We start from the raw sequence: 24,684 nt of genomic DNA, 5'->3' as shown, positions 1-24,684 counted from the left end.
TGGGGGAAGAGTGTGTAGTGGAGTGTTAGGAAGTCTAGCAAAGTTCTGATTTTTCCCATGACAACTACTCCGATTCTTTTTTTGAAATATCAGATTTTTTTCAAAAAATCTTTTTTTTTTTTTTGGGGTGCCCCCTGCTTTGCTGGTGCCCTAAGCACATGCTTAGTCTGCCTATTGGGTAATCCAGACCTGGCAGTGGGTGATTAGCTCCCACTGTGGCCGCAACGCCCCCGTCTCTGCTCCGCCAGCGCAGCTCTGGAGCTCCTGGCAACGAATCTGGGCCCGTCTGGGGGCCTGACACCAAGTGTGCTGCTTCTTGGCTCCCAAGGGCCAAATGTCCTGAAGGACTCATGGAGCAGGTGGCTGGGGGCAGGAATGTGGGGAGCCCCTGAGTTTAGGAGAGAGCGTGGGGCAAAAATCAACAGGACACTGGGGCCAGGAGAGGAGATGCACCTGGATGCCCCCCAGTCCCCTCTGTCCACCAGCGCCTCCACTCCAACCCCGAGCCCAGCCCTTCTGCCTCCCGTCTCATCCCCCAGCCCTCCGCCCCGGCAGGGCAGTTCCGACCCGCCTGTCTCCCCTCCCTTGCCCTTGTGCCAGGGTTCCCCCCGCGCCGCCACCCCAGCTCGGGGGCGGGGCTTCACAGCTGGGGGGCGGGGCCTCGGGGTGACCCTGCCGGCGCGGGCCGCATTTGGCCGCAGAGGCGCTCGAGCAGCAGCAGTCAGCGGAGAGCCTGGTCCTTGCGGAGCTGCCACCATGCCCAAGTGCCCGCGTTGCCAGAAGGAGGTCTACTTCGGTAAGGGTGCTGCGCCTCGCCTGCCCATGCCCCCGCCGTCCCCACGGGGTGCCCTGCTCCTGGCACCCAGCTCCCTGCTGGGGCTGCCAGGCACCCTGCCTACTCCTGCCTCGCCTTCCCCATGCGGTGCCTGCTCCTGGCACACAGCTCCCTGCTGGGGCTGCCAGGCACCCTCCCTGCCCCGCCTTTCCCCACGGGGTGCCCTGCTCCTGCACACAGCTCCCTGCTGGGGCTGCCAGGCACCCTCCCTGCCCTGCCTTTCCCCACAGCATGTCTGGCACCCAGCTCCCTGTTGGAGGTGCAAGGGACTCTGTGGCTGCCTGTGCCCATGGGGTGCCTTGCCAGCTGCACCCCCTCTTTATATGGGCTTCCTGGCACAAGAGCTCTGCGGGGGTGGCCAGAGACTTTGCCCACCCCTCTGCTCCTACACCCACCTTCCTATCCCCCTGCAGGGATACAGCCCAGCTGCCTGACCCTGAACGCAGCTTCTCAATAGGGGTGCCCTGCCTCCTGCACCCCCCCATTCTCTGCTGGCTCCCTGGTACCTGGCTCCCTGCTGAGGCACAGCCCAGCACCCTGGCAGCAGCACAGATGGGTGGGGCAGGGGAGGCCATTGCCCCGGGCTGGGACCCAGGCTGTGCTGGCTACATGCTGTTGCAGCTGGTGTGTGGTTCATGCCCCGTGCTGCTGGCTGCTGTCATTGCCTCCCCCTGCACAGCTGTGTGGAAGGACATCAGTGTTCCGGGACAAGCCGTCTGATCTGAGGACCCCCGCTTTCTGTGAGAAGGGCTCAAATCCCCCCCCTCCCCCCCGTCTGCCTGCACGGCTCAGGGGTTCCATGCAGCCTGGAAGGAGCTGGGTTTGCAGGGTTCCGGCAGACCGGCATTAGTGCTGGTCCTCACGTGTTGAGCTGGTCTGTGTGGGCTGCACAGATTCCTGCTAACATCAAGTGCATGCATTGCCCCCTCTCCCCTTGTTCAGGGGCTCTGAGCGGGCAGGGCTGGGGAAGGCTGACTGACTCGGAAGCTGTGCAGAGCCATGGTGGGGGGAGGAGGAGTCCGAGCAGGGTTCCTCTCCCTGGGCCTCCCTGCAGCCTTAGGAAGATGCTCTGATTTATGGATCTCATGCATGCCTCCCAGCTACGAGTAAGGAGACTTGAACAGCAGCAAACTATTGCAAACAGCTGTATGCTTTACAAGCGAGGAAGGAATCGCTCTCAAAACCTACCAAGTTCTCTTTACAAATTATCATTAATAAAAAGTTCTTTGCAATTAATTCCCCTCTCCTCACACCCCCCCCCCCGATAGCCCATGCCCCTTAGGCTTTCAGATCTCTAGTAATGGCTAGAGGAACTGGCAACCCATTTGTATAAACCAGTGGTTCTCAACCTATTTACCAGTGTGGGCTGCATAAGCAGCCCACTATGTGTTATATGGGCCACACCCACTCAGTATGTTTGCTACCTGTACGGCCCTGAGGATGTTACATGGGCAACCGCTGTTTGCTACCTGTACGGCCCTGAGGATGTTACATGGGCCACAGCTGTTTGCTGATTGGGCTGCAAGACAGATGCAGGTTGAGAACCACTGGTATAAACGATAGTCCTAGAAAACCAAAGATTTCCTGGTTAATTAGTGAGAAATAACAAAGCACATAAGTCATGGTTAAGATGGGGGGAGTTTCCATTGTAGTTTTAAAACTATTTAATTGTAGTACTTTTATACTGTTCCATTGGATTCTGAGTCCACAGACTGATACAGTTTCTGATCTCTGAGAGATAATATCCAAAGCCAGTGAAAATACATATGTTCTTATAGCTGCCCATCATCGAGGAAGTCTCCTGTTCCCTTCTACACAGTGGGGAAAAAAAATCTTCAGAATCCAAGACCACACTGTGTTCTATAAAATGAGTGAAACCGTATAAATTTCTATATGCAAGAGGTCCTGCTGTTTCTCTGTCCAGCTGCGCATTTTAGCTGAACAGTTGGACAGGTACATTATTATTTGGTGAGGGCTGTGTGTTGTTGAGGTTTGGTAGAGAAATCTAAAATAGTGTTCTTGCCATATGTTTTGCAAGACCAGCCATCCATACAATAACAAATATAAATGTGTAACAGTTGGGAAGTTGTGTCTAGGACACAAGATTGTAATTTGGGGGTGAAAGAAGAAGAAGATCTGGAGAAAACAGTGGGGAGGAGATAGCATATCTGACCACTCAGACACACACAAACAACTTTTTATTTTCTATGCTGACCTCTAAAAGGGAGGGCTGGGGGATGGGCTAAATTTTAGTATTAAACACTAAATCTGTTTTTGATTCTGAGATGTTTCCATCTAAGCTGTGTCCATTGTGTATCTTCTGTCTAACATCTAAAGAGGATTCTTCTGGCAGTAGGTTGTACTGTCAGTGACCATTTGGTTCCAGAGGCAAACATGTCAAACAACGAATACTCTGTTTTCAGATTTTTTATATCAGGGGCTCAGTTCATCAGTCCCTGTGCCTTGTGTGGTCATTTACACCAGTTCAAGGTGTGGTGTTTAGATGTTGCTTGTAATTATTAGAATTGGCTGTTGGGAGTCTGAAAGGACAGGAAACAGGAAGGAAGGGGGAGGAGCTGCCAGGAAATTTGCTGAAAAATGCATTTTTCAGGGCACTGAATCTATTCGTGACTTCAGGTCAAATTCAGCAAATAGTTTCAGCTGAAAAAACCTTGAAAACAAATTTTGGAATTGTCAGTATGGTTCATTTTGCAAATTTGGATATTTTGTTTTGAATCATCATCTTCAAAACAGTTCATTTGACCCAAACACAATTTTGGTGGTTTTTTGTTTTGGTGAGAAAACCAAAAAGGAAATCCATTTGTTAGAAACAAAGCGAATTTTTCAATTTGGCCACCAGACCAAAAACCTCAATTATTTGCTCCACTCCTAAGGATGAACGGTGATGGTTTGCACCACTTGCTAGTCATGAAGAGTGACCATGAATCAGAGGACAGGTCTTTCAGAAGTCACCAAACGTACATATGAGAACTTGCAACACTAAGTTGTGTGTGCAAATGGACACCTCTGAAAAGCTGCTCTGGGAGATCCTTCTGCAACTTATAATCATAGAAGATTAGGGTTGGAAGAGACCTCAGGAGGTCATCTAGTCCAACCCTCTTCTCAGAGCTGGACCAACATCAACTAAATCATCCCAGCCAGGGCTTTGTCAAGCCAGGCCTTAAAAACCAATAAGGGTGGAGATTCCACCACCTCCCTAGGTAACCCATTCTGGTGCTTCACCACCCTCTGAGTGAAATAGTGTTTCCTAATGTCCAACCTAGACCTCCCCCACTGCAACTTACTCCCTCTTTGTTTTCTTCTGTGCTGAGACGTCTTGTTACCAAGGCCCTTTTCTCTCAGGCTGTCTGCCCCACTGAACAGAATAGGTTAACATGGAGCCTCAGTGCTTTGACTGTCTCTAAGCCATTTGAGGGCACTGAGGCAAATCACTAGAGGCATGGTTCAGAGGTGCTGTGTAACATGGCTGTAAGCCTTCCCTCCAAGCTAATATTTTGGTCCTTTGTTCCAACAGTGCCGTTCTCAGCTTCATCATAGCTGTTTGCTTAAGGTGGACACCACTAAGCTATCCACCAAGAGACTCTGGACGCTCCAGTCCAGAGTCCAACAACAGGATCAATTTAAAGTGGTTCCTAAAAACTTTACATGGCAAATTAGCTAGATTCTGAACAGCAAATTCTGCCTTTAATCACAGTCATGAGTACCTGGGCGTAACAGAGGGCACCATGTAATTGTGAATATCTTATTGTAATAAGGTTACAGTGCAGAGGAGACATGCATCTTTAAGGCTTGTTTTTCTTAAAACTATCACTACGTGCCTTGAACAGACTTTGGGCCTGATCCGACTTCTACTGACTCCCCTGGGTGTTGGATTCAGCCCTTGGTAAGGAGCAGATGGATGACCGCACCCTCATTTGGAAGGAATTCCCCAAAAGACACAGATTTCTGTACTGACTGAGAGTACTTAATTGGGTGACATGATCCCCCTTCCTGCTATGGGTGTATTTCAAGAGCTTTGGGTAGCTAGTCCTAGAAATAACCTTTGCTGAAATTGTTTAACTCCAGCTACTAAAACCACGTACAGAAGTTCCCCAATCTCTTGGTTTCCCCATGTCCCTGGCATAAAAATTCTGGTGTGTTTTGCTGAGAGTTAGAAGTGGATGCTGGCCCTATAAGTACTTTATTTTTTTAAATTTATCAAATAAATCTGTAAGCCATGGACTGGGAACACATTGATTTTTTTTTTCTTTGTCTGTCTTATATTTCTGGTTTGCTTGTGGGGTGTGTCATACTTTTCTGTCTACTGTGCCAGGAAAAAAAAAACAGGGAATGGCTCAGAACACAAGAATTCCAGAGTTTGTACGTTCCAGCTCTCTCTGATGGAGACTTAACTGTTTCTCTGTTTCCCCATCCATTCATATTTGCCTGTCATTTAAGGTAGTGCCTACACTAGAGAAATTTACTAAAGAATCCTGACCTGGGGTTAGCACTGGCTGGAGGCCAGGTATAGACAAGATTCTGATGGCTGAACGCATTTTTACCACCATTTTAGTTACTTACATCCGATGAAGTGAGCTGTAGCTCACGAAAGCTTATGGTCAAATAAATTGGTTAGTCTCTAAGGTGCCACAAGTACTCCTTTTCTTTTTGTGAATACAGACTAACACGGCTGCTACTCTGAAACCTTACTTTCAATAGATTCAACCAAAAGGAAGTAAAAATCAGTCCTGGTGGCAAGAGCCTTGTCTACACCATTGGTGCTAATACCCATTCCAATAAAGTGGTGGTAGGACCAATGGGAATTTTTTGTAAGTTTCCTCAGTGTAAACAAGGCGTAAACCTCCCCTTAAAGTACAGTTCTACTCAGAATGGTGACTAAAATTGGCATTGTGAAGTTTCACGTCTATGGCAGCTCATTTACTCCAGGTAACATTTGCTAAGCTTACTAGTGTGTGTTTAAAAAAAAAAAAAAAAAAAAAAAAAAAAAAAAGGTTTTAATAGAACTGTCGGCACCTAAAACCCCCGGGTCTAAAGTCAGGCTGGTTTTGTTCTGGTTTGCACATCTCTGGGCATAAACACTATATACTCTCAATCTATCGTTATTAATTCAGTTGATCAACTCAGAAAAGAATCCAGCTGTCACTCGCACAGCTGGTCTAGCCCTGCAGGGCTAACAGGAGTGAAAGATGTGGCTTTGTAAGTGCACTTAGAGAATGAGTCTGAGCAAGGAAGTGCTATTTTTATGAAGACAGGTTTCAGAGCGGTAGCCGTGTTAGTCTGTATCAGCAAAAACGACGAGGAGTCCTTGTGGCACCTTAGAGACTAACACATTTATTTGGGCATAAGCTTTCATGGGCTCAAACCCACTTCATCGGATGCATGCAGTGGAAAATACAGAGAACATGAAAAGATGGGTGTTGCCATACCCACTATAACAAGAGTTTAGTGTCCTTTTTCCTTTACAGAAACACACACTTTGCTTCTCTACAAAGTCCAGCCACGAGGAAGTTTGTGTGGAAGGTTGGTTTTTTACGAGAGTCTCCAGTTTTGAGAGGTCATTCTTAATCTTTCCCTGTTGGCTGTATAGGATGTTGCCGTACCCACTATAACGAGAGTTATACAACACCCATTTTTTTCATGTTCTGTGTGTATCTTCCTACTGTATTTTCCACTGCATGCATCCGAAGTGGGTTTGAGCCCGCGAAAGCTTATGCCCAAATAAATTTGTTAGTCTCTTAGGTGCCACAAGGACTCCTCGTTATTTTTATGAAGTTAGTCATATGACCTCAGCTGTACAAGACAGAGTTTAATGCAAAGGCCAAGGAGAGTCCAAAATCAGTTGAAAGCTCCTATGTCTAAGATCATAGCAGTAACATTGGTCTTGTATAAGCAGTCTCCGTTACTATCTAAGAGAGATCCAAGGAGTTGCTGTAAAAAGCCTTACTGAAATTTGTCAGGTTCTGAAGCCTTTTAGAACAACTTCTAAAGAACCGTGTTTAATTTCAGTGTAACCCTGTCAGTTTCCTCCCCATTGAATTCTATAAGGCTTTTTCATAAAGAGGATTTGGGCTCATGCCCCCTTCCGCAGATAGTCCCTAGCCCGCTTGTTGGAGCTACAAACAAAGGTGCCATTTCACGCCATGATGTTGGTGTCTGTGATGTTGGGCCTGCCTGATAGGAACATTTTGAGATCCCCTCTCTAGTGATCACTTCTCTCCTGGAGTTAATGGTTACTCCTAAGTCACGGGCTCCCTGCCCACCCAGGAAAGGTGGTGTAATGCCAAAGCCCTAGCAGACCAACACTCCTCACCCAGCACTCTGCTGAAGCAGCAGAGCATAGAGTGGAGAGGTATTGGTTGTCCCCGAAACTTTGTCCCCGCTCTCGGACCCCTGCCTTTTTCAGGCATGGAAAATCCACTCAAAGGTCCTGGCACTGAAAGGGTTCCTGTGGAAAGCTCAGCGTTATCACTTAATACACATCCGTGAGTGCAGCTGCTAATAAAAAGAACACGCTAGCCTCTTTAGTAAATTACATCCTTTGTGCTGTAGTTAAATTCCGTCCTGTGTTCGTTCGTTCTTAATGTAAACCTGTTCTGGACTAGGGGAGTAACCTCATTGTTCCTGTTCAGTTGCCTCTGGGCCTATCTTAAGTTGCCTGAACCTGGGCCAGCCTCCAAGCATAGAACTGTTTGCTGTGGCTTTTATCAAGAAATGTGTCCCCAACACCCTGGTGGCAGATTCCCTGTATTTGTGGGTAGGAAAAAGGGATGTTTTGGCAATATTTTGCTTCCCAGTGTTGGTCCAGGTGTCTCTCTCCCCATGATTGTCAGACAGGTTTTCGCACGTGCCAAAAGGGGTCGTTACCTTGGAATTTAAGGGATTATTGTAACCAATGTCAGTTGAGGTCACGGATGGTTTTCAAGGTCAGACGCCAACTTGTGCAGAAGAATTTCTACACAATTTCGGGGACGGGGGAGGGATAGCTTAGTGGTTTGAGCATTGGCCTGCTAAACCCAGGGTTGAGAGTTCAGTCCTTGAGGGGGCTTTAGGGATTTAGGGATCGGGGGAAAAAATTGGGGATTGGCCCTGCTTTGAGCAGAGGGTTGGACTAGATGACCTCCTGAGGTCCCTTCCAACCCTGATATTCTATGACTAGAGGAGGGCAGTCCTTGCTGGGTGAGGGCTGGCTGTACTCTGGTGCTCCCTAAATTTGACTCTGTTGCCATTTTCCTTCTGCAAGTCTCCCCATCTGAACAAGGTTTAACATGAACCGTAATGAATCCATGTCAAATGGAGACACATAGGCCCTTCCAGAAAGGAATGGGGAGGTAATGATGCAGCAGGCGCTTCAGAGCTCAAATCTTCTGACTGGCAATAATTTGTCTAGAAATCAGACACCCAAGCCTGTGTGAAAAATGCTTGTGCAAACCATTCTTTTGTGTGTGCAGAGCAAGTACTACGCATGCTATTGCCTGTTTTTCTGCCCCCCCCCCCCCCCCCCCGGCTGCATGGATTTTTATTTATTTTGCAAGTGCAGTATAGGTGTCTGAATTTGAAAACTGGCAGTCCCCCTCCAGGATAAGCAAGTGTCAAACAATGAGTGAGCCCACTGAAAGCTGGAATGAGGAATGCCCCAGTAGCTTTTGGATTTAATCATTGGGAACACACGGCATTTTTCGATGTATAGAACTCTTACAGTGACCACACTGTTTGGGTCCAGGACAAATGACAGGACAGAAGCGTGTAGGGTGCAAAAGTCCACAGAGTTTATTGAGGCAGCTCCCCACCTCCGCCGCGGCATCTTCTCCCTGTGTCAGTCTCCTTACACCTCTCTGGCCTGTCCCAGCCTGCACAGGCAGCCCCAGAGTCCTTACGTAGCAAAGCAAAGAAGCAGTGCCATGAAGATGAACTCAGTTGTCCTGTGCCAGCCCTACCTTTCTCCGGAGGGCTCCAGCAGTCTCTGCAGAGGGGCTGGGCTGGGCACAGAGGACTGTTCTCTCTGGCCAGCCAGCTCCTGAGCGGTTCTCTTCCCTCATTAACAGCCCCTCCATTACCTGACAGCGAGTACAGGTATAGCGGCGTGGCTGAGGGCCCACAGCAGCTCTCCAACCCTTTCTGGCTTGGTGTGGAGTGGATATGCCCCATCACAGCCTCCTGAATGGTGCTATTTTGTTTCCGCTCTCTGACAGCTGAGAAGGTTACCTCCCTGGGGAAAGACTGGCATCGACCATGCTTGAAGTGTGAGAAATGCAACAAGACCCTGACTTCAGGCGGCCATGCTGAGGTAAGGGGTGAGGTGGCCACCACTTCTGTGTCACTGTAACTCTTAGCTGCATCTTCCAACGTGTAGGAGAGACTTGTCTAGAAGCTTTAATCAGCTGCTTCCTGTGGGCGGCAGCATAGTGTACCCTGCCTTTGCAAAGTGGATCCCCAGGTACTCCACAGCCCAAAGGGCCCGTATTTCACAGTCCCAGCTCTGAAATTCTGCAGCAGCATGACTTTATCCCCGCACCATGCAGTACCCTTGTTCCCATCCCCCTCACACACACTCACCGCACAGGCCCAGACTTGTAAGGCTCACTGAGGTACAAATTGTTGCTGGCTATTTCTGAGGGTGGGGTTCTCACTCTACTCTCCAGCTAGAGTGACCACATAGCAAATGTGAAAAATTGGGACGGGGGTGGTGGTGGGGCAATAGGAGCCCATATATAAAAAAGCCCCAAATATCAGGACTGTCCCTATAAAATCAGGACATCTGGTCACCCTATCTCCAGCCAGCCTGGCTCTATTCCCCTGGCCTCTGTTACTGCAGTGCTGTCCAGCTCAGACCCTCCTTCACCCCTGGAAGCAGGGAGCTTATAGCAAGCTTCAGCAGCTCATTGCCCGGGCCTGGACCGCTGGGGGATCTCCAGGCCACCTAGCTGCCCAGCCGACGTTTCTGGCTTCTCCCTGCTCCTTGGCTGCAAGCTGGACTCCTAGTGCATGTGCTGTACACAGTAAAATCATCTCCCCCTTGTGGGGAAATTTGGAGAGCAAGAGGCAGGTTGCAGCTGGCCAGAGGGGGTCTGGCTGCAGCAAAACAGCTAATGCCAGGGCAAGAAGGCTGCATTCCGTGGCATCCTGGGGCCAATGGCAAGCTCCACTGCTGTAGAATCACAGGGTGCATGGGGCCCTGCCTGAGATGAGCGGGGAGTTCACAGCTCTTGGAGCTATTGGTTCAAGCGCTCTGCAGATGCAAGCAGCCATTGCTGCATCAGTTACTCAGCTCTCAGACTTGAGGGCCAGAAATTGAATTTTAAAAGAGGGGAAGCTGAGATTCTGCAGCAGGGGTTAATTCTTTGGTTGATTCCATGGAATATGGGACTACCTGGGAGCCTGCCTCAAAGTAGCAAGAACTCTGCATTAGCCAGCTCCAAGCTGTGGGCTTGCTGTGTGTGCGGGCAGGCTGGTTTGCCAGCACCAGGCTACCAGAGCTCAGATATACAGCTAGCCCAGTGAGCGGGGTGCCATAGTAACTGAACTAACTTGACAGGGAGGAGACACTGGGCCAGTCCAGGTCCCTGCAGTGGGGATTTGCTGAGTTGGAGAAATCCTGTAGGGAACTCTCCATTGTGTGTAACAGGGCAGAGTGTCACTAGGATTGTGGGCTGGGTGGCGCAGTGTGCTCTAGCCTTATCCAGAGACCTACATCCGGAGCAGGTCTCAGGTGAGGAGGAACGTGAGTGAACCTTAGACAAGGCTCTGATTTGGCTCTCCCGGCACGTGGCTGTTTCTTTAGTTTAGCAAAGCTGTAGTGAGGTCAGAACTCCACTCGGAGTGACTGGCAGAACAATGGCAGGGCCCAGGACAGGACTGGTAGGCAGTAGGGGAAGTCACTGACACAGCTGGGACAAGAGAGCAGGGCCCAGGAGTTGTGAATCTAGCTCCATACACACAGGATTAAGAGTGGGCCCAGTGCCCAGTTCCTGGTGCCCAGTTCCTGGTGCCTGCTTGTCTCAGACTCCCCTGAGTAACGTGGCACTGAGGAGTCTCTTCTCTCTCTCTCTCTGCAGCATGATGGGAAGCCCTATTGCAACCAGCCATGCTACTCTGCCTTGTTTGGACCCAAAGGTAAGTTTCCATGCTTGGGGCTTCCAGCAGGGAGGGGTGGGATATTGGGTACTGGCACCGATGGTGTCTGTCTCCTGGGATTCTTGCCCAGAAGCATGATCACATGTTCCAGCACACAGATCCATGCGCACACACACCCCCTGTGTCCATCCATAGCCACTCCTGCCTGAACTCCCAGCTCACAAGCCCCCCATGCACTCCCCACAGCCACTCCCCCTTAGCCCCTTGTCTTCCCCCATATGTTCCTAAACTTGTGGGCAAACCGCTAGAGCCATGTGCACACCCCTAAATACACCTACACCCATTACACTTTACACCTGTCCTCCCCTTCACAATCTCCACTCATAAGGCTGTCAGCCCACATCCTCCTGTGTGCAGTCACCCTTCGACATCTACTCACGCCTCCTTCACCTTTCTCCAGGGGCCGGGCAACTTTCCCTTGACCTCTTTATAGGCACTGCCTCAGACTTGAATTGTGGCCTTTGGAGCAGAAGCTCTGTCTCTCACAGAGAGAGGTGCTCCTCTGGATCTGCACTGTGGTTTCTCTCTGGGTAGGATGTTCAAAAGGTCTCAAGAGGTCTCGTCGCTGGCCCAGCTCAGAAGTCAATGGGAGTTTTGCTTTTTACTTCAGCAGGAGCAGAGTTAGGTCAATGCTGTGGCCTGGCCTACACCTACAATTTAGGTTGAGCTAGCTTCATGCCCTGACCACTGTAGTTAGGTCAGCCTATCCCATGATATAGAGGTGGCTAGGTCGACAGAGGGATTCTCCTACCGCCAGTCAGAGAGGGGGATTGCCTGCGTCAACAGAAAGCCCCCTTCTGTCACTGTAGGAAGTATCTACGCTACAGTGCTCCAGCAGCACAACTGCAGCGCTGTAACTGTCGCTGCAGTGTAGACGTGCCCTGAGTGTTTGGAAGAAATCTCACCCTCCCCGTGTTCGGATTCTACGGTCACAGGTTTGTCCTCTGTTGCACAGGTGTAACTCTCCATGGAGCTGATGGGCATTATACCAGTGTGAGTGATGGCACAAATGGGCCTGCTCATCTGGACATGGCACGAGTCAACTTAAGTGCTTTGGACATTTCACTGTAGTGAGGCACTCTAGTGTGAAGGTGTATGGACACTTTCACAGGCCAGCCTCGCTGCAAAACCCAGCCGTGTAGTCACAGATTGAAGGGTGTGAAAACCCACAAGCCCATGCAATTTGCCAGAATATCTTAGAGGCTTCGAAGAGATGAGAATGCTGAGGAGAAGGAATCTCAAAACTTGTAGGGCTCCAGACACTGCTACTCAGCAAGCTTTAGAAAGTTTTGAGTTTCAGGTCTGAATTCTCCCCTCTCTGCTGCCGCCACCCAAAGTCCCCGCAGCTCTTTGGTTTCAGGTTCAATACGTCAGTACGCACTCCTTTGGAATGTGATTTGCTGAATGCGATTGTTGATGTGGCTTCAATGCTAGAGGCTGTGGAATTCCACTTGAATTCCTGCCCCGCCATCCACTCTGTGGCTGCTGGGGTGTAATGTGAAATGTCATCTACAATCTACATGCCTTTCCAAGTCAGCAGGTTATTGACTTAAGCCTTAACAGCAGCTAGTGGGCTATGCTGGACAATGAGGCAGCCAGATCCCTGGCTGAGCTATGCAGCTGTTGCTTGTCAGCATATGGGTTGGCTGGGAACATGGAATCTCTCTCTTTATCTCTAGAAGCTACAAGGGTAAAATGCCAGGCTGCGCCAGGCCATTTGGTGGGAGAACTAGAGTCAGGAGTGACTGTAGTCTGCCCCCTCCTGCCGCTAGGCAAAGGGTTCTTCTAGCAGCATCCTCAGTCTCTGGAGGATGGGACCCACTTGTATCCCCCCAAGACACCTCAGTGGGCTCAGAGGAGCTGCAGTCCTGCTGCCAGGGCAGGGCTAGCACATCAGTAGCTGGAACCCTGATGACACCAGTTCAGATTCCTTAATTACTGAGTATGCAGCCTGGGTAGGATTGTGGGGGCAAGGCGGGGAAGGAGAGCACTGAGGGTACATCTACACAGAAATCAGATGCCCATGGCTGGCCCATGCCAGCTGATTTGGGCTAATAGCTGTTTAATTGCAGTGTAGACATTCTGGCTTGGGTTGCAGCCTGAGCTCTGGGACAGCAGAGAGAAGGGCAGACTGCTCCGCACAGCTGGTTTGGAGGGTAAATTGAAAGATAACCCACACGGTGACCATGTTCCTCCCACACGCAACAGGGGTTTCCTTCCCTCAGTGCCCTGGTCTCAAGTCCCTTCCCCAGCTCACTGCTTCCAGGCGCCTGATAAGAGGGAAGCCATCACCCAGTAACCCCGTAACAAAGGCATGTTCCCCACCAGGGGTAGGCAGCTGCCTCCCGGGCTGCTAGCCCCACGCTCACCCTGTCCTGTCCTGTCCTAGCCCTTCCCCTGGGCCTGGTTTTCAATGCTTGGCACCTGGAGCTGGCTTTCCAGGAGGACTCCACACCCTTTGTGCCACGTGGCCTCTTTATGCATCACCCTTGATTCCTCCTGCTGCTCTTGTCTTGGGGTGGGGTGGAGCTGCGTCTACGGGAGGCAGTGTCTCTGCCAGGACTGCTCCCGCACACCTTGCACCAGCCATTGGGCTGCCCTCGAATGGCTCCCTCTCCTGGTCTTCCTCCTGCAGGGAAGGGGCAGGCAGGTAGGTCATTCCCCAGCCTCCTTTTCAGCAGCGACTCCCCGAGGGGGAGCAGGAGCGAGCTCTGGCGGTGCTGTTGTGAACAGCCCCACAAGGCCGGGTAACGTGTGCTCACACCCCAGTCCCTTTCACAGCCATGCAGGGGCTGAGTGCTGTCCGGGCTGTTGAGGCAGGAACTCCATGGCTATAGGGCTGAGCTCCTTTCCCCTTTTGATTCTCCTGCTCTTTGGAACCAATCCCCTGGAGGGAAAAGCCACTCGCTGCTCCCCGCACGTAGGCCCCCTGTAATGCTCTGTGGGCTGGGTCTAATCAGCACTTGTAGGGCTGGAGTTCTAACAGACCATGCCAGGGCTCGGGCGACCAGCAGGGGGGCTGTTCACTTCCAGCATTCTGTAGGGAGGGGCCTTACACTACGAACAGGTTTTAAATAGACATGTAGGACTGGATGGGACCTCAAGAGGTCTCCTAGTCCAGTCCCTGCAATCTGAACATGAATTTGCTGCTGCTAAAGATGAGACTGAAATCCTCTGCATCTGCAGAGGATGGGCATGGCAGGAGCAGCTCCGGGGCTGGCTTCCCTGGGGCCTGCCTCCTGTCAGCATGCTCCTGCTGAGCAGGGTGTTCAGCCCACAGCCCATGCACTCCTTGCTTGCCCTTTCCACTGAGGCTGACAACGCTGGGCCAGCTAGCTAGTGCTCCTACATTTGTGACCTGGGCTCCTGTGCCACTGAGGGACTAGGACCCCATGCCCCACTTCACACAGGCTGCTGCCCGGCTCTCAGCCCTTAGTGCACTGGGTCACTGCTGGCCACAGGCCACGTTGAGCTCGTGACCGAGCTATTAGAGGCTCTGACTCTCGTTCCAGCTCCCCTGTACCCCAGTTAGTGTTTCCCTCTCTATCTGGAGGGAAGTTGGGCCCCAATGTGTGAGTGGTTTCCATTTGAAATGTCGTATTGCAGACGGCTCTGTCCCAGTCCCATCTAAAGCCATGGGCTGGGCTGTCAGAGGTGTCTCCTAGGCTTTTGGCTCATGGCCCTGGGAATATTCAGGCTGTGGTCATCGTCCTCCCCCCAGCTTGGGTGTTGTGTTTGGTCTCTGTGGCAGTTCCAGGGCACTGGAAGGCATGTCTCTCACTGTACTCGCTCTTATTCATATTGGCATAGTGCCTTGGATCCCTGTTGTGAACCAGGGCCCCGCTGCACAAACACAGCAGCCCCTGCCCCAAAGAGCTGCCAATCGGTGTAAGAGAAGAACTACAGACTGCTACAGACAGTTGGGGAAATATGGGTCAGCAGGAGAGGCAGTTGTCTCACTGGCCCAAGGGCTCTTCCCGCCGTGGCACTGGTTCCTGCTCCCTGCCTCAAGCCTCAGGTGGTAATGACCCCGTTCTGGTTCTCTTGCAGGATTTGGCCGGGGCGGTACTGAGAGTCACACATTCAAGTAAACCTCAGGTAAAGGCTTCTCTTAATGGTCATGTTGCATTGTGCCAGCCCTAGCATCCTAGGCCCTGGTTTCCTGGATTCCCATTGCATCCCTGGGGCTGGCATCCTTCCTCCAGCCCATGTGATTCAGAATCTGTGTCCACAGGAAAGTGGCTAGAGTCACATGCCTTCTCTCAGCCTTGGTACACCAGAGCTAGCATACTCAAGAGCATAGCCAGATTCACACTTCATTCTACATCCGAGAGCCCCAGTCATGCTCTGGCCAGCTTTGAATGCTGCCCCTTACGTCCTGGCACCTCTGTTCAGTTGCAACCCACTGATTAGCGTGTGTTATATGTTCCACTTGGTGCCCGATCCCCAGAGGACATGAGTCTGTGACAGCCCCTAGCTAGAGAGCCTAGCTTTCTAACTCACACCTTAACTCTGGTGGTCCCCAGTTCAGACCCTGGAGTCAAAGATGGGGGCTGTCACAGGCACTGCTTTGTTTCCTGGGTATCCACCCAAGAGCTGCGTCCATTCACCACTGAGCCCCCCGTGCAAGCGCTATGCTGCAGCCCTGTTGTCAGACCTTTCACCTGTGTTTCCTTTTCTTCCGTCTGTAGGGCTGGATGGAGAGGATTCCTTGGGAGCCTGAGGACAGCGCAAGCACCGTGACAAATGCATTTTTAATTCACTATGTAATTAACTAGCACATTAAAAGCAATAAATTACCTAGAGGAATTTAGCTGGCAGTGATGGGAGAGTCTCTGCTCTGTATCTATCAGGATGTGGCGTGGGGGAGGGGAGGAGTTGGCCAATATCACTGAAAGTCTTGTGGAAAAGAGAAGGTCCCAGATCCCCTTCCAGCCAAACATGTAGCCCTGCTTTCACACCCAACCTCTAGCGGCAGGAGTCTGCACTTGTATTTGTAGCCACTAATAAAGCCAGAATGAAAGCTGCTTCCTCGCTGTAGTAGCATGTTCTGCTGACCAAGGGTCTCCAGGGATCGGACAACGAAGCGCTTGTGAGCTTTAAAGGACCTCAGCAGTCTTTGAATGAAGCCCATATGGGACTTGGAGCTTTGTGCTGCTGCAGCCTGCTATGCCAGCTGAGGCCTTGATCACTGCGCGTTCTTACCCGAGGGCTAGTAGCCATGTCGCTTTCATCCGGCTGGCATGGAATCTGAGCTTCTTGCCCTCCACCAAGCTGCTGCCTTGGCCAGGTGCTGGGAGAGCAGAGACATGGCTTTGGCTGAGTCCAATGAAAGTCAATCTCAGAGCCAAGCGTGATCAGCATCCAGCTGGCACTAGAGCCGGCAACCTCACTATTCCTCCCGTAGCCTCAACACCCAGTGAAACACAGTCCTGCAGCGTCTCACGAGACAGCCCTTGGGGCAGAGAAGCAGCCCCCCAGTAACTCCCTCGGAGTCTCAAGCACAACCCCATCTCCTCCTGCCAGGGCTCACCGCACAGCAAACGAAACCTCGTGGTTTGCGGTAGAGGCTGCTGACGGGGGCTGGTTCTAGGGTCTCACTGCTGTGAGGGGCAAGCGGGTGTCTTGGGGTCCCTGGATGCTGCTAGTTCAAAGACAAACAGCCTTCTGGGAGTCCCGCCCAGGTTAAAAAAGGAACGTTTGGCTACTGGGTCAGTATTAGCTGTGATTTATAAAGGATGAAGGTTGTACATAGCTTGGCCTTTCTGATAATAATCTGGGGTCCCTTGAAGATTATTTGGGGAGGCAGATATCCCCTTTGCCTGCCCCCTCTGCCTCCGCTGTAGCTCTGGGCCTGGCTGCTGATAGACGTGGCTGCTTATAGACCTGCTGATAGACCCATTCTTAGCTCAGCTGCAGAGATGGGGGCAGGACTCGGAGGGGTTAAAGGAGTCAGATGGCGTCATTTGTGCTTGACAGGCGTCCTAAGAGCAGAGAGGGAGGGCAGACAAGAATGAGATCAAACAGCCATTTGTGTAAGGGAAGCCTTGTTTCCCAGCCCTGCCTTTTCTATCTCCGCTGCTATCCGGCCCCCATCACCACAGTGTCTGAGCACCCATAGGTTTCACTCTGTTCTCACAATCATCTGCGACGCAGGGCAGTGCTGGGGAATGGAGGCCCAGAGACAGGAATGGGCACAGTACTTAGGTGCCTGGTTAGATCACTGACCCACCTCAGTGCTTTTGAAACCCCCCCCCCCCGGTGCCGACACCCCTTTAACAATCTGGCTGTAAGCGACATGCCCAAGGTCCAACTGGAGGCTTGTGGCAGGGCAGGGAATTGCCCTTAGGCCTCAAGTGCCAGCGGCTCCCTTTAGCCAGTGGCCCATCCTATATGGCTCATCTCGCATGTGGCAGACCCCAGGTCTTCAAGCAGCTCCGGAACCCGGGGGAGCAAGAGCAGCTGAAAGTCAGACCTGAACAGTTGTGTCAAGTAGCGACGTACAGTGCTGCTGCCTCAGGGCCAGTCGAGGGTGGCCGTGAAGCAGAGGGGAATTCCCCACAGTGAGAAGGTGCCACTGTGCTGTCTACAGCAGATTCACTGAGCGAGGCTTGGCAGCTTCTCTAGTAGAGGAAAGCCCCTGCGCAGCCACAGGACAGCAGATGCTAAGCCAGTGAGAGCAAGCGCTGTTGCTTTCCCCAATACTCTGGTCTCCTCCCCTCAGGCTTCATGTGTCACCAGAATAAAGGGAGTGCAGCTATCTAGGAGCTGCCATGGAGATGACACTAGATAAATGTGGTTTCCTACAAGGCCCTCAGTGGAGCAGCCCAGGAAGACAGGACTCCAGCTCTGATCTGAAACCCCCCTAGTGCCAGCACTTTTCAAGAGTAGCCCAGTGAAAGAGACCCTCTGCCCTGAGGGGGGCACCGGTGTGATCTGATGGAGGTGATGGGCCACTCCCAACTAATGTTTAGTCTCTATGCCCCCCTCTGAGCCCCCCAAGATAGCCAGAAACACCCACTTGGGCACACTGAGCCACAGACAGTCCGGCATTGTCTGCTGGCTGTCAGGGTAGCCGTGCAAGCCTGCGAGTTCTCTCTCATGGATAAGACCCCCCCACACACACACACAGATGGTGATATTGCCAAGCCAATAGCTAGCACCAAGTAAAGACACAGACTCTGACACACAGATGGGATGACAGCTATTCCCATCTTAACCCTCGCCTTGCCAGATACACTAAAACAAACCCTATTTTGGGGCAAGGCACTTCCTACTTCTAAGGGCAGCTGTAAGCTCCTTGGGGAAGGGACTGTCTTTTTCTTACTTGTGTACAGCACCTAGCTCAGAGGGGTCCTGATCCCTGCTCTATCATCCTACATATAACAATAAATACCAATAATACTGTAATTGTTATAGCTGATACCAAACCCTCTACTGGTTCAGGCTGAACCAACTTCTCATCTAGAAAACATTGGACTTAAAATATCCAGCCAGGCCTCAGTAATGAATGCAAAATAGGGTTTGGTCCTCAGTTAACAATGGATGGTATTAACCAGATAAGCCATGGACTTTGCATGAGTCAGGTGCCTGTTAACTGGTTGCCTGGTCACCCAAGACAAGACTGCCCAATGAAATCCACTGGGATGGATCTGCAGGTGCAAATAATCTCTGGCCCAATTGTCAGGGAGAAGTGGCCTAGTGATGTGACAGTGAATTGTCAGTAAGGGGATCCTGCTTAGCCTGTGCTCAAGCCAGTTTAGCCTGTGCTCAGGGCTGTGGGTATGCGCAGAGAGGAGGGGCTGGAGAATCTGTCCCTTAAACAAAAGGACTTTAAGCAGTGTAACCTAAACATCTGACAGCAGCAGCTGACATTACCCCGCTCTCCCTGGAGTTTGGTGCCAGAACAGTAAAAAGGGAAAGCCCCTGCGAGCACCTTCTAGCACTTCACTGACTCTCCAAAATGGGACAAGACAGAACCACAGAAGGGCAACCAGACTGCAGTTGCCTGCTACTCTTTGCACCACCACTAAGCTGCAAGCATATTGCCAACTGAAGGAAGCTGTTCCTCTCTTCAGAGCCGGCATCAAGCTTAATGGGCCATTTGATGATTGTTTTTCTCCAGCATGTTGTAATGATTGGAGCCTTGTTTAAACACTCTAGAAAGAAACACATGGCTTGTTCACAGGGGAATAAAAGTCAATATGCAAAGAAGTGAGGAAAGCTATGCAAAGAGCAGCACCTGGATTCTCCCTTCAAAACCCCCAGAAAATGCTGCTGATAGAATTAACTCGATTAATATGATTTCACAGCAGAATTATAGTAACCTGCTCACCTGAGGATGCTCTGCCAAGCATTACAACAAACTAGCTAATCACTGACTATAATCCCCAACAAAAAGCCTTTGAAATGAAAGATGATATGGTCTGGAAACCTCTCTGGACTAGCAGCAGGGCAGGGACAAATAAGTAAAAGAACAGGTTTCCAAGAGAAGCATGCTGTATTCCACAGAAGCAGAGCTGAGGACCTCATGTTAGTCTATTTCTAATGACAAAGTTTTACAATACGCCACTAGTGCTGTACTTCTGAATATTTCATTGGCCATTGCAACATTACTTAGATTTGTGCATTTTCTCACCCAAAATAACCTCTTGGTGTTCCATCTATTAAGGTTTCAGAGTGGCAGCCGTGTTAGTCTGTATCAGCAAAAAGAACGAGGAGTCCTTGTGGCACGTTAGAGACTAACACATTTATTTGAGCAGAAGCTTTCATGGGCTAAAACCCATGCATCCGATGAAGTGGGTTTTAGCCCATGAAAGCTTATGCTCAAATAAATGTGTTAGTCTGTAAGGTGCCACAAGTCCTCCTCGTTCATCTATTAAGGCTAATGCTGATGCCAGTAAAAATGAAGGGATTTAAAGGAGCAGACCTACTTCCTTATCTAGGCAGGGATTGCGTGGTGGTGGTGGTTTTATGTCACAGGCCTGATATTGTGTCTTCTGGATTCACTTAAGCAGAAAGTATGACAGTGAAGGCACATGTAGCCAGGCTTCTTTGGTGCTCCCAGCACAGAATTGACTCTGCCTGGGAAGCCCTGTTTAAATGAGTGGAGAAACTGCACTTAGCTCAAGTGCCGTGGTGGGCAACCTGTGACCCCAGGGCTGCACACGGCTCGTCAGGGTAATCCGCTGGCGGGCCGCAAGACAGTTTGTTTACATTGACCATCCGCAGGCACGGCCGCCTGCAGCTCCCATTGGCCAGGAACGGCGAACCGTGGCCACCGGGAACTGCAGGCGGCCGTGCCTGTTGGACAGTCAATGTAAACAAACTGTCTCACGGCCCACCAGTGGATTACCCTGATGGGCCGTGTGCAGCCCGCAGGCCACAGGTTGCCCACTGCTGCTCAAGTGGGAGTGGGAGTAGGATCAGGTCCAGGGAGGTTGCCTGTCTCTGACTTTCTCTCCTTTCCTCAGACCTTTACCCTCTTGGTGCCTCGGCAGTACTCTCTATCCAAGGGTACTGAGCAGTGTAACTGTTAACATTTTTTATTGTTGTTTTTTGTCCATCTAGATGTGTGCTAGAAACTTTACAAAAACCGGTAAAAAATGTGCCCACAGGAGCGTAAAATCAAGGGCCCCAATCCTGCAAAAACTTACACTTTTATTCAACTTTACCGATTATGAGCAGTCTTCAGTTTACTTCAATGAAACCATTCACAGTGCCGAAGGGTAAGGACTTGGCTAAGTCTTCACAGGATAAAGGCCTAAATTTAAATAGGACAAAGCAAATGAACAAACCAAAGGCTGGTACAGGAAGAGCTGATAGGGGTTAGAATCATAGGATCACACAGTTAATCGGTGAATGACTATGTGCATTTTGATAGTGGGTAAAAATGTCTATCCATCAGATGTAACTTTTAGCATCAGGGTTCTTAACGTGAAAATGTAATATACTCTAAATCTAACCTTTGTGTGTGCCTATCCTATAAACCAGTGACTCCCAACCTTTCCAGACTACTGTACCCCTTTCTGGAGTCTGATTTGTCTTGTGTACTCTCAAGTGTCACCTCACTTAAAAACTACTTACAAACCCAGACATAGAAATACAAAAGTGTCACAGCATGATGTTACTGAACAATTGCTTCTGTTCTCAATTTTACCATATAAAATAAATCAACTGGAATATAAATATTGTACTTACATTATAGTATATAGAGCAGTATAAACAAGTCATTGTCTGTATGAAATTTTAGTTTGTACTGACTTCAGCTCGTCATGTAGCCTGCTGTAAAACTAGGCAAATATCTAGATAAGTTGATTTGCCCCTGGAAGACTTCTGCATACCCCAAGGGGTATATGTACCCCTGGTTGAGAACCACTGTTACAAACCATTTTAAAAAGTACATTCAAATTAGTCGATTTCTACTTGTGTTTCTATCAACCAAATACGAATGGCCATACTGGGTCAGACCAAAGGTCCATCTAGTCCAGTATCCCAGCTTCTGGCAAACAGAGGCTAGGGACACCATCCCTGCCCAATCGCCGTTGATGGACCTATCCTCTGTGAACTTATCTAGTTCTTTTTTGAACTCTGTTATAGTCTTGGCCTTCACAACATCCTCTGGCAAAGAGTTCCACATATAAAAATCCACATATAGCCACATATAAAAATTGTAGAACAGTCATGGTGCAACTGAAAAATAAATGTGTGGATATATGCTGGAAACAGGGAGCATAAATAATCAATAACAGTTACTCAGTGTAAAATGTTTTCCGGTCATGCCTCATATAAAATGCATATTCTATGGTAAGAGAGAGGATGCCAGTTAATCTGGTGTAAATCAGGAGTAATTTCATTGAGGTCAATGGGGGCACACCAGTATAAAACTGTTATGAGGACCAACTTTTATTTAAAATCTAACATGAGGTACTTTCCTTCTTACTGCCCACTCAGTCAGCTATAAGACTGAACCGGGCACCTAAAGTTTTCTGCGCTGCTTGTGATTCTCACTGCCATTCCTTCTCTCGTTGGGGTGAACTTGACTTACAATGTTCAGCAATTCTGTAATTATGGCTCTTAGCCAAGATGGTCAAGGATGCAACCCCATGCTCTGGGTGCCCCTAAACCTCTGGCTGCCAGAAGCTGGGAGTGGACGACAGGGGATGGATCACTCGATGATTTCCTGTTCTGTTCATTCCCTTTGAAGCACCTGGCATTGGCTACTTCGGAAGACAGGATACTGGGTGAGATGGACCCTTGGTCTCACCCAATTCGGCCATTCTTGTACTTGCAACAGGAAAAGGGATGTACAAGCCCCCTGATTCACGGCCTGATGAGCCCAGGGTGGGGCTGAAGCCCTGGCGTAAGGTCAGTAGTCTTTTTGTTTTAGCCTCTCCACTACCCTGGAAGGGGTGGGACTATACATGACCTGGCCGGGAGATCTGAGTTGTGAGAAGGGGCAAATCACTTCAGGGTGGGAAGGGCTGTTGCCAGGAGTGCCAAAGTCAGAGGCTGCTGCACTGTGCCTGGCCAAGAGGGGGGTGCACTGGCTCGTGAGTGGCCCCTCCACAGAGTGGTTACCTTGACACAAAGCAAGGCTGGCTTTCTTCAGCTCCCTGTGGATGTTTACAGCTAGGAGAGGAAGGAGCATGAGTGTAAGGTGGGAAATCACCTTGCCAGGGATCCATCCATTGACGGGTGCTGAAGAGCCACTGGAAAGATGGCAAGGGGGTCTCTGAGAATGATACTCCTAAGGGTAGGGAGGGGTCTACTCCCCCGTGTCACTACCATGATCCCTCTCTAGCAAAAAAACAAAGGAGTAGAAAACTCTGTCCATCTGGACAGCTCTGCTCCCTTCCTTGGGGAGAGGAGTGTTTAAGAACATGTGAGTGGGAAGGATTCATCACTTGCTCCAGTTCTCTTGTATGCTCTTGGCCTAAATGTCTTGTGACAGTGAGTTCCATAGGATATGTGGGTTGTGCTTTTTGTAAGGGTGAGAAAAGGATTTCCTTTGATCATTTGAAATGTGTTGCCTTTTAGTTTCACCAGATGTTTCCTTGCCCTGTTATTAGGAGGACAAAAAGGAGCAGCTGATTAATGCTGTTCATTAATGTATTTACTTCTCTCATATTTCCTCTCTAAGCCATAAACTCTTCTCATCTGGAAATTTTTCAGGACTTAATTTGCTGTTGCTGCTCTTTTCTGGACACGTTCTATGGGCCTGATCCAGAGCCCATTGAAGTCAGTGGAAAGCCTCTCAGTGAGTTAAATAATCTTTATACCAGACCTTATTTCTGCTATATCCTTTCCAAGATGAGATGGCGGGGATAGAACATAGCATTCCCACGCAGTCTGTACCAATGATTGAGACCATGGCCTTATAATATTTTTAGCATTACTCTCTCTTAGAGTGCATTTGCTTCAGGTTTTTCATGCTTTCTTTAAGCTGTCCACAATACGACCTTTATATTTTTTCCAGTGTTAACTTGTACTGAGCAATGAGTGTGAGTAATTCAAATGATTCCTTCCATTGGATATCCCCTTGCACTTCTTCACTGAATTTCATCTTCCATACTCTTGCCCAAGCACCCACAGTACATAAGAAGGGCCACATTGAGTCAGTTCAATGGTCCATCTAGCCCAATATCCTGTCTTCCGACAGCAGCTGGTGCCAGATGCTTCAGAGGGAATGAACAGAATAGAGCAATTATCAAGTGATCTATCCCGTCATCCCAGTCCCAGCGTCTGGAAGTCAGGAAGCTCTCTTAGGTCCTTCTATAGTTCCCCTTAGTGCTTTGTAGACTTGACCAGTCTTGGTGACTGGTTGTGTAGGGTGTGTTGGTTGGGTAGAATTGTCTTGGTGTGTGTGTGTGTGTGTGTGTGTGTGTGTGTGTGTGTGTGTGTGTGTGTGTGTGTGTGTGGTATGTGTAGGTCAATAACCTCATTCTGTGCTCCATCGATTTCTGTTTGACATTGTCTCCTAGCAACCTCAACTGGCTCACAAAATGTTTCTAAAGTCTGAATGTACATGAGTTTAAGTGCTCTGTGCTAGCACACGGGTACGTATGTGTGTCTGTGTGTGTACCTGTTACACTAACAATGCACATGTGTATATGCACTTTTTTTTTACTGTCTACACTCTAGTGGCTCAGCTGCCCACTTTGGGATTTATAATGAACTTTTTTCTGAACATCTCCATACATTATTTTCATCTTGGCTTAAATGAGCGCTTTCCCTATGTTTACCATCTCCAAAATGCCTTCACAGCAGAGACTACAGTGTGAGAAGGAGAGCTATGTGGATACATTTGCGGTAGAACCAAACTGGCATTTCCAGGATTGGTGGGGAGTACAAGAAGAGCCTTTGTACTTCGATCCCAAGTGCAAGTGAGCCCCTCTCAGTGCCCAGTCACTGCAGGCACTCCCCCGAGCAGACAGGAGTTCAGGAGCAAGTGAACTAACTATAACATCCATAATTTCATTGGAAACAGGTGTCCACATGTTTCCAAAGCAACTAGTGATTTTTTGATGGGTAAGTTTTCAGGGGCCCATCAGTAGTGTTTGTGGCAAGCTCTGAAGCAGGCAGGTAAAAGGGTTGTGGGCTATATCTATGGGAGACCTGTGATGCTTTCAAAGCACCTGGGAGGATCCCAGGTACAGGCTTGGGAAGGAACTGGGATTCAGCATAACTTCTTCCTT

At 49.8% G+C, this 24,684-nt stretch overlaps 1 protein-coding gene across 1 annotated transcript; it reads left to right on the top strand.

The window, feature by feature from the left end:
* The first annotated feature begins 658 nt into the window (after nt 1–658).
* On the top strand, nt 659–16,014 carry CRIP1 (cysteine rich protein 1). The gene is made up of 5 exons (XM_074960849.1): nt 659–796; nt 9,046–9,140; nt 10,909–10,966; nt 15,038–15,085; nt 15,679–16,014. The coding sequence occupies exons 1-4, from the start codon at nt 757–759 to the stop codon at nt 15,076–15,078; spliced, it is 234 nt and encodes a 77-aa protein (XP_074816950.1). The 5' UTR covers nt 659–756; the 3' UTR covers nt 15,079–15,085; nt 15,679–16,014.
* The last annotated feature ends 8,670 nt before the right edge of the window (nt 16,015–24,684 follow it).

The sequence above is a fragment of the Natator depressus genome, chromosome 8, assembly GCF_965152275.1.
Source record: "Natator depressus isolate rNatDep1 chromosome 8, rNatDep2.hap1, whole genome shotgun sequence".
NCBI classification, from domain to species: domain Eukaryota; kingdom Metazoa; phylum Chordata; order Testudines; family Cheloniidae; genus Natator; species Natator depressus.
Note: the sequence above shows the minus strand (reverse complement) of the source record. Positions and strands in the feature narration are given on the sequence as shown.

Excerpts from the sequence above, each read along its gene's own strand:
- CRIP1 (XM_074960849.1), top strand. The coding sequence starts at position 757 with ATGCCCAAGTGCCCGCGTTGCCAGAAGGAGGTCTACTTCG. Across the intron at positions 797-9,045 it reads CCAGAAGGAGGTCTACTTCG|CTGAGAAGGTTACCTCCCTG; the intron begins GTAAGGGTGCTG and ends GCTCTCTGACAG. Across the intron at positions 10,967-15,037 it reads TGCCTTGTTTGGACCCAAAG|GATTTGGCCGGGGCGGTACT; the intron begins GTAAGTTTCCAT and ends GTTCTCTTGCAG.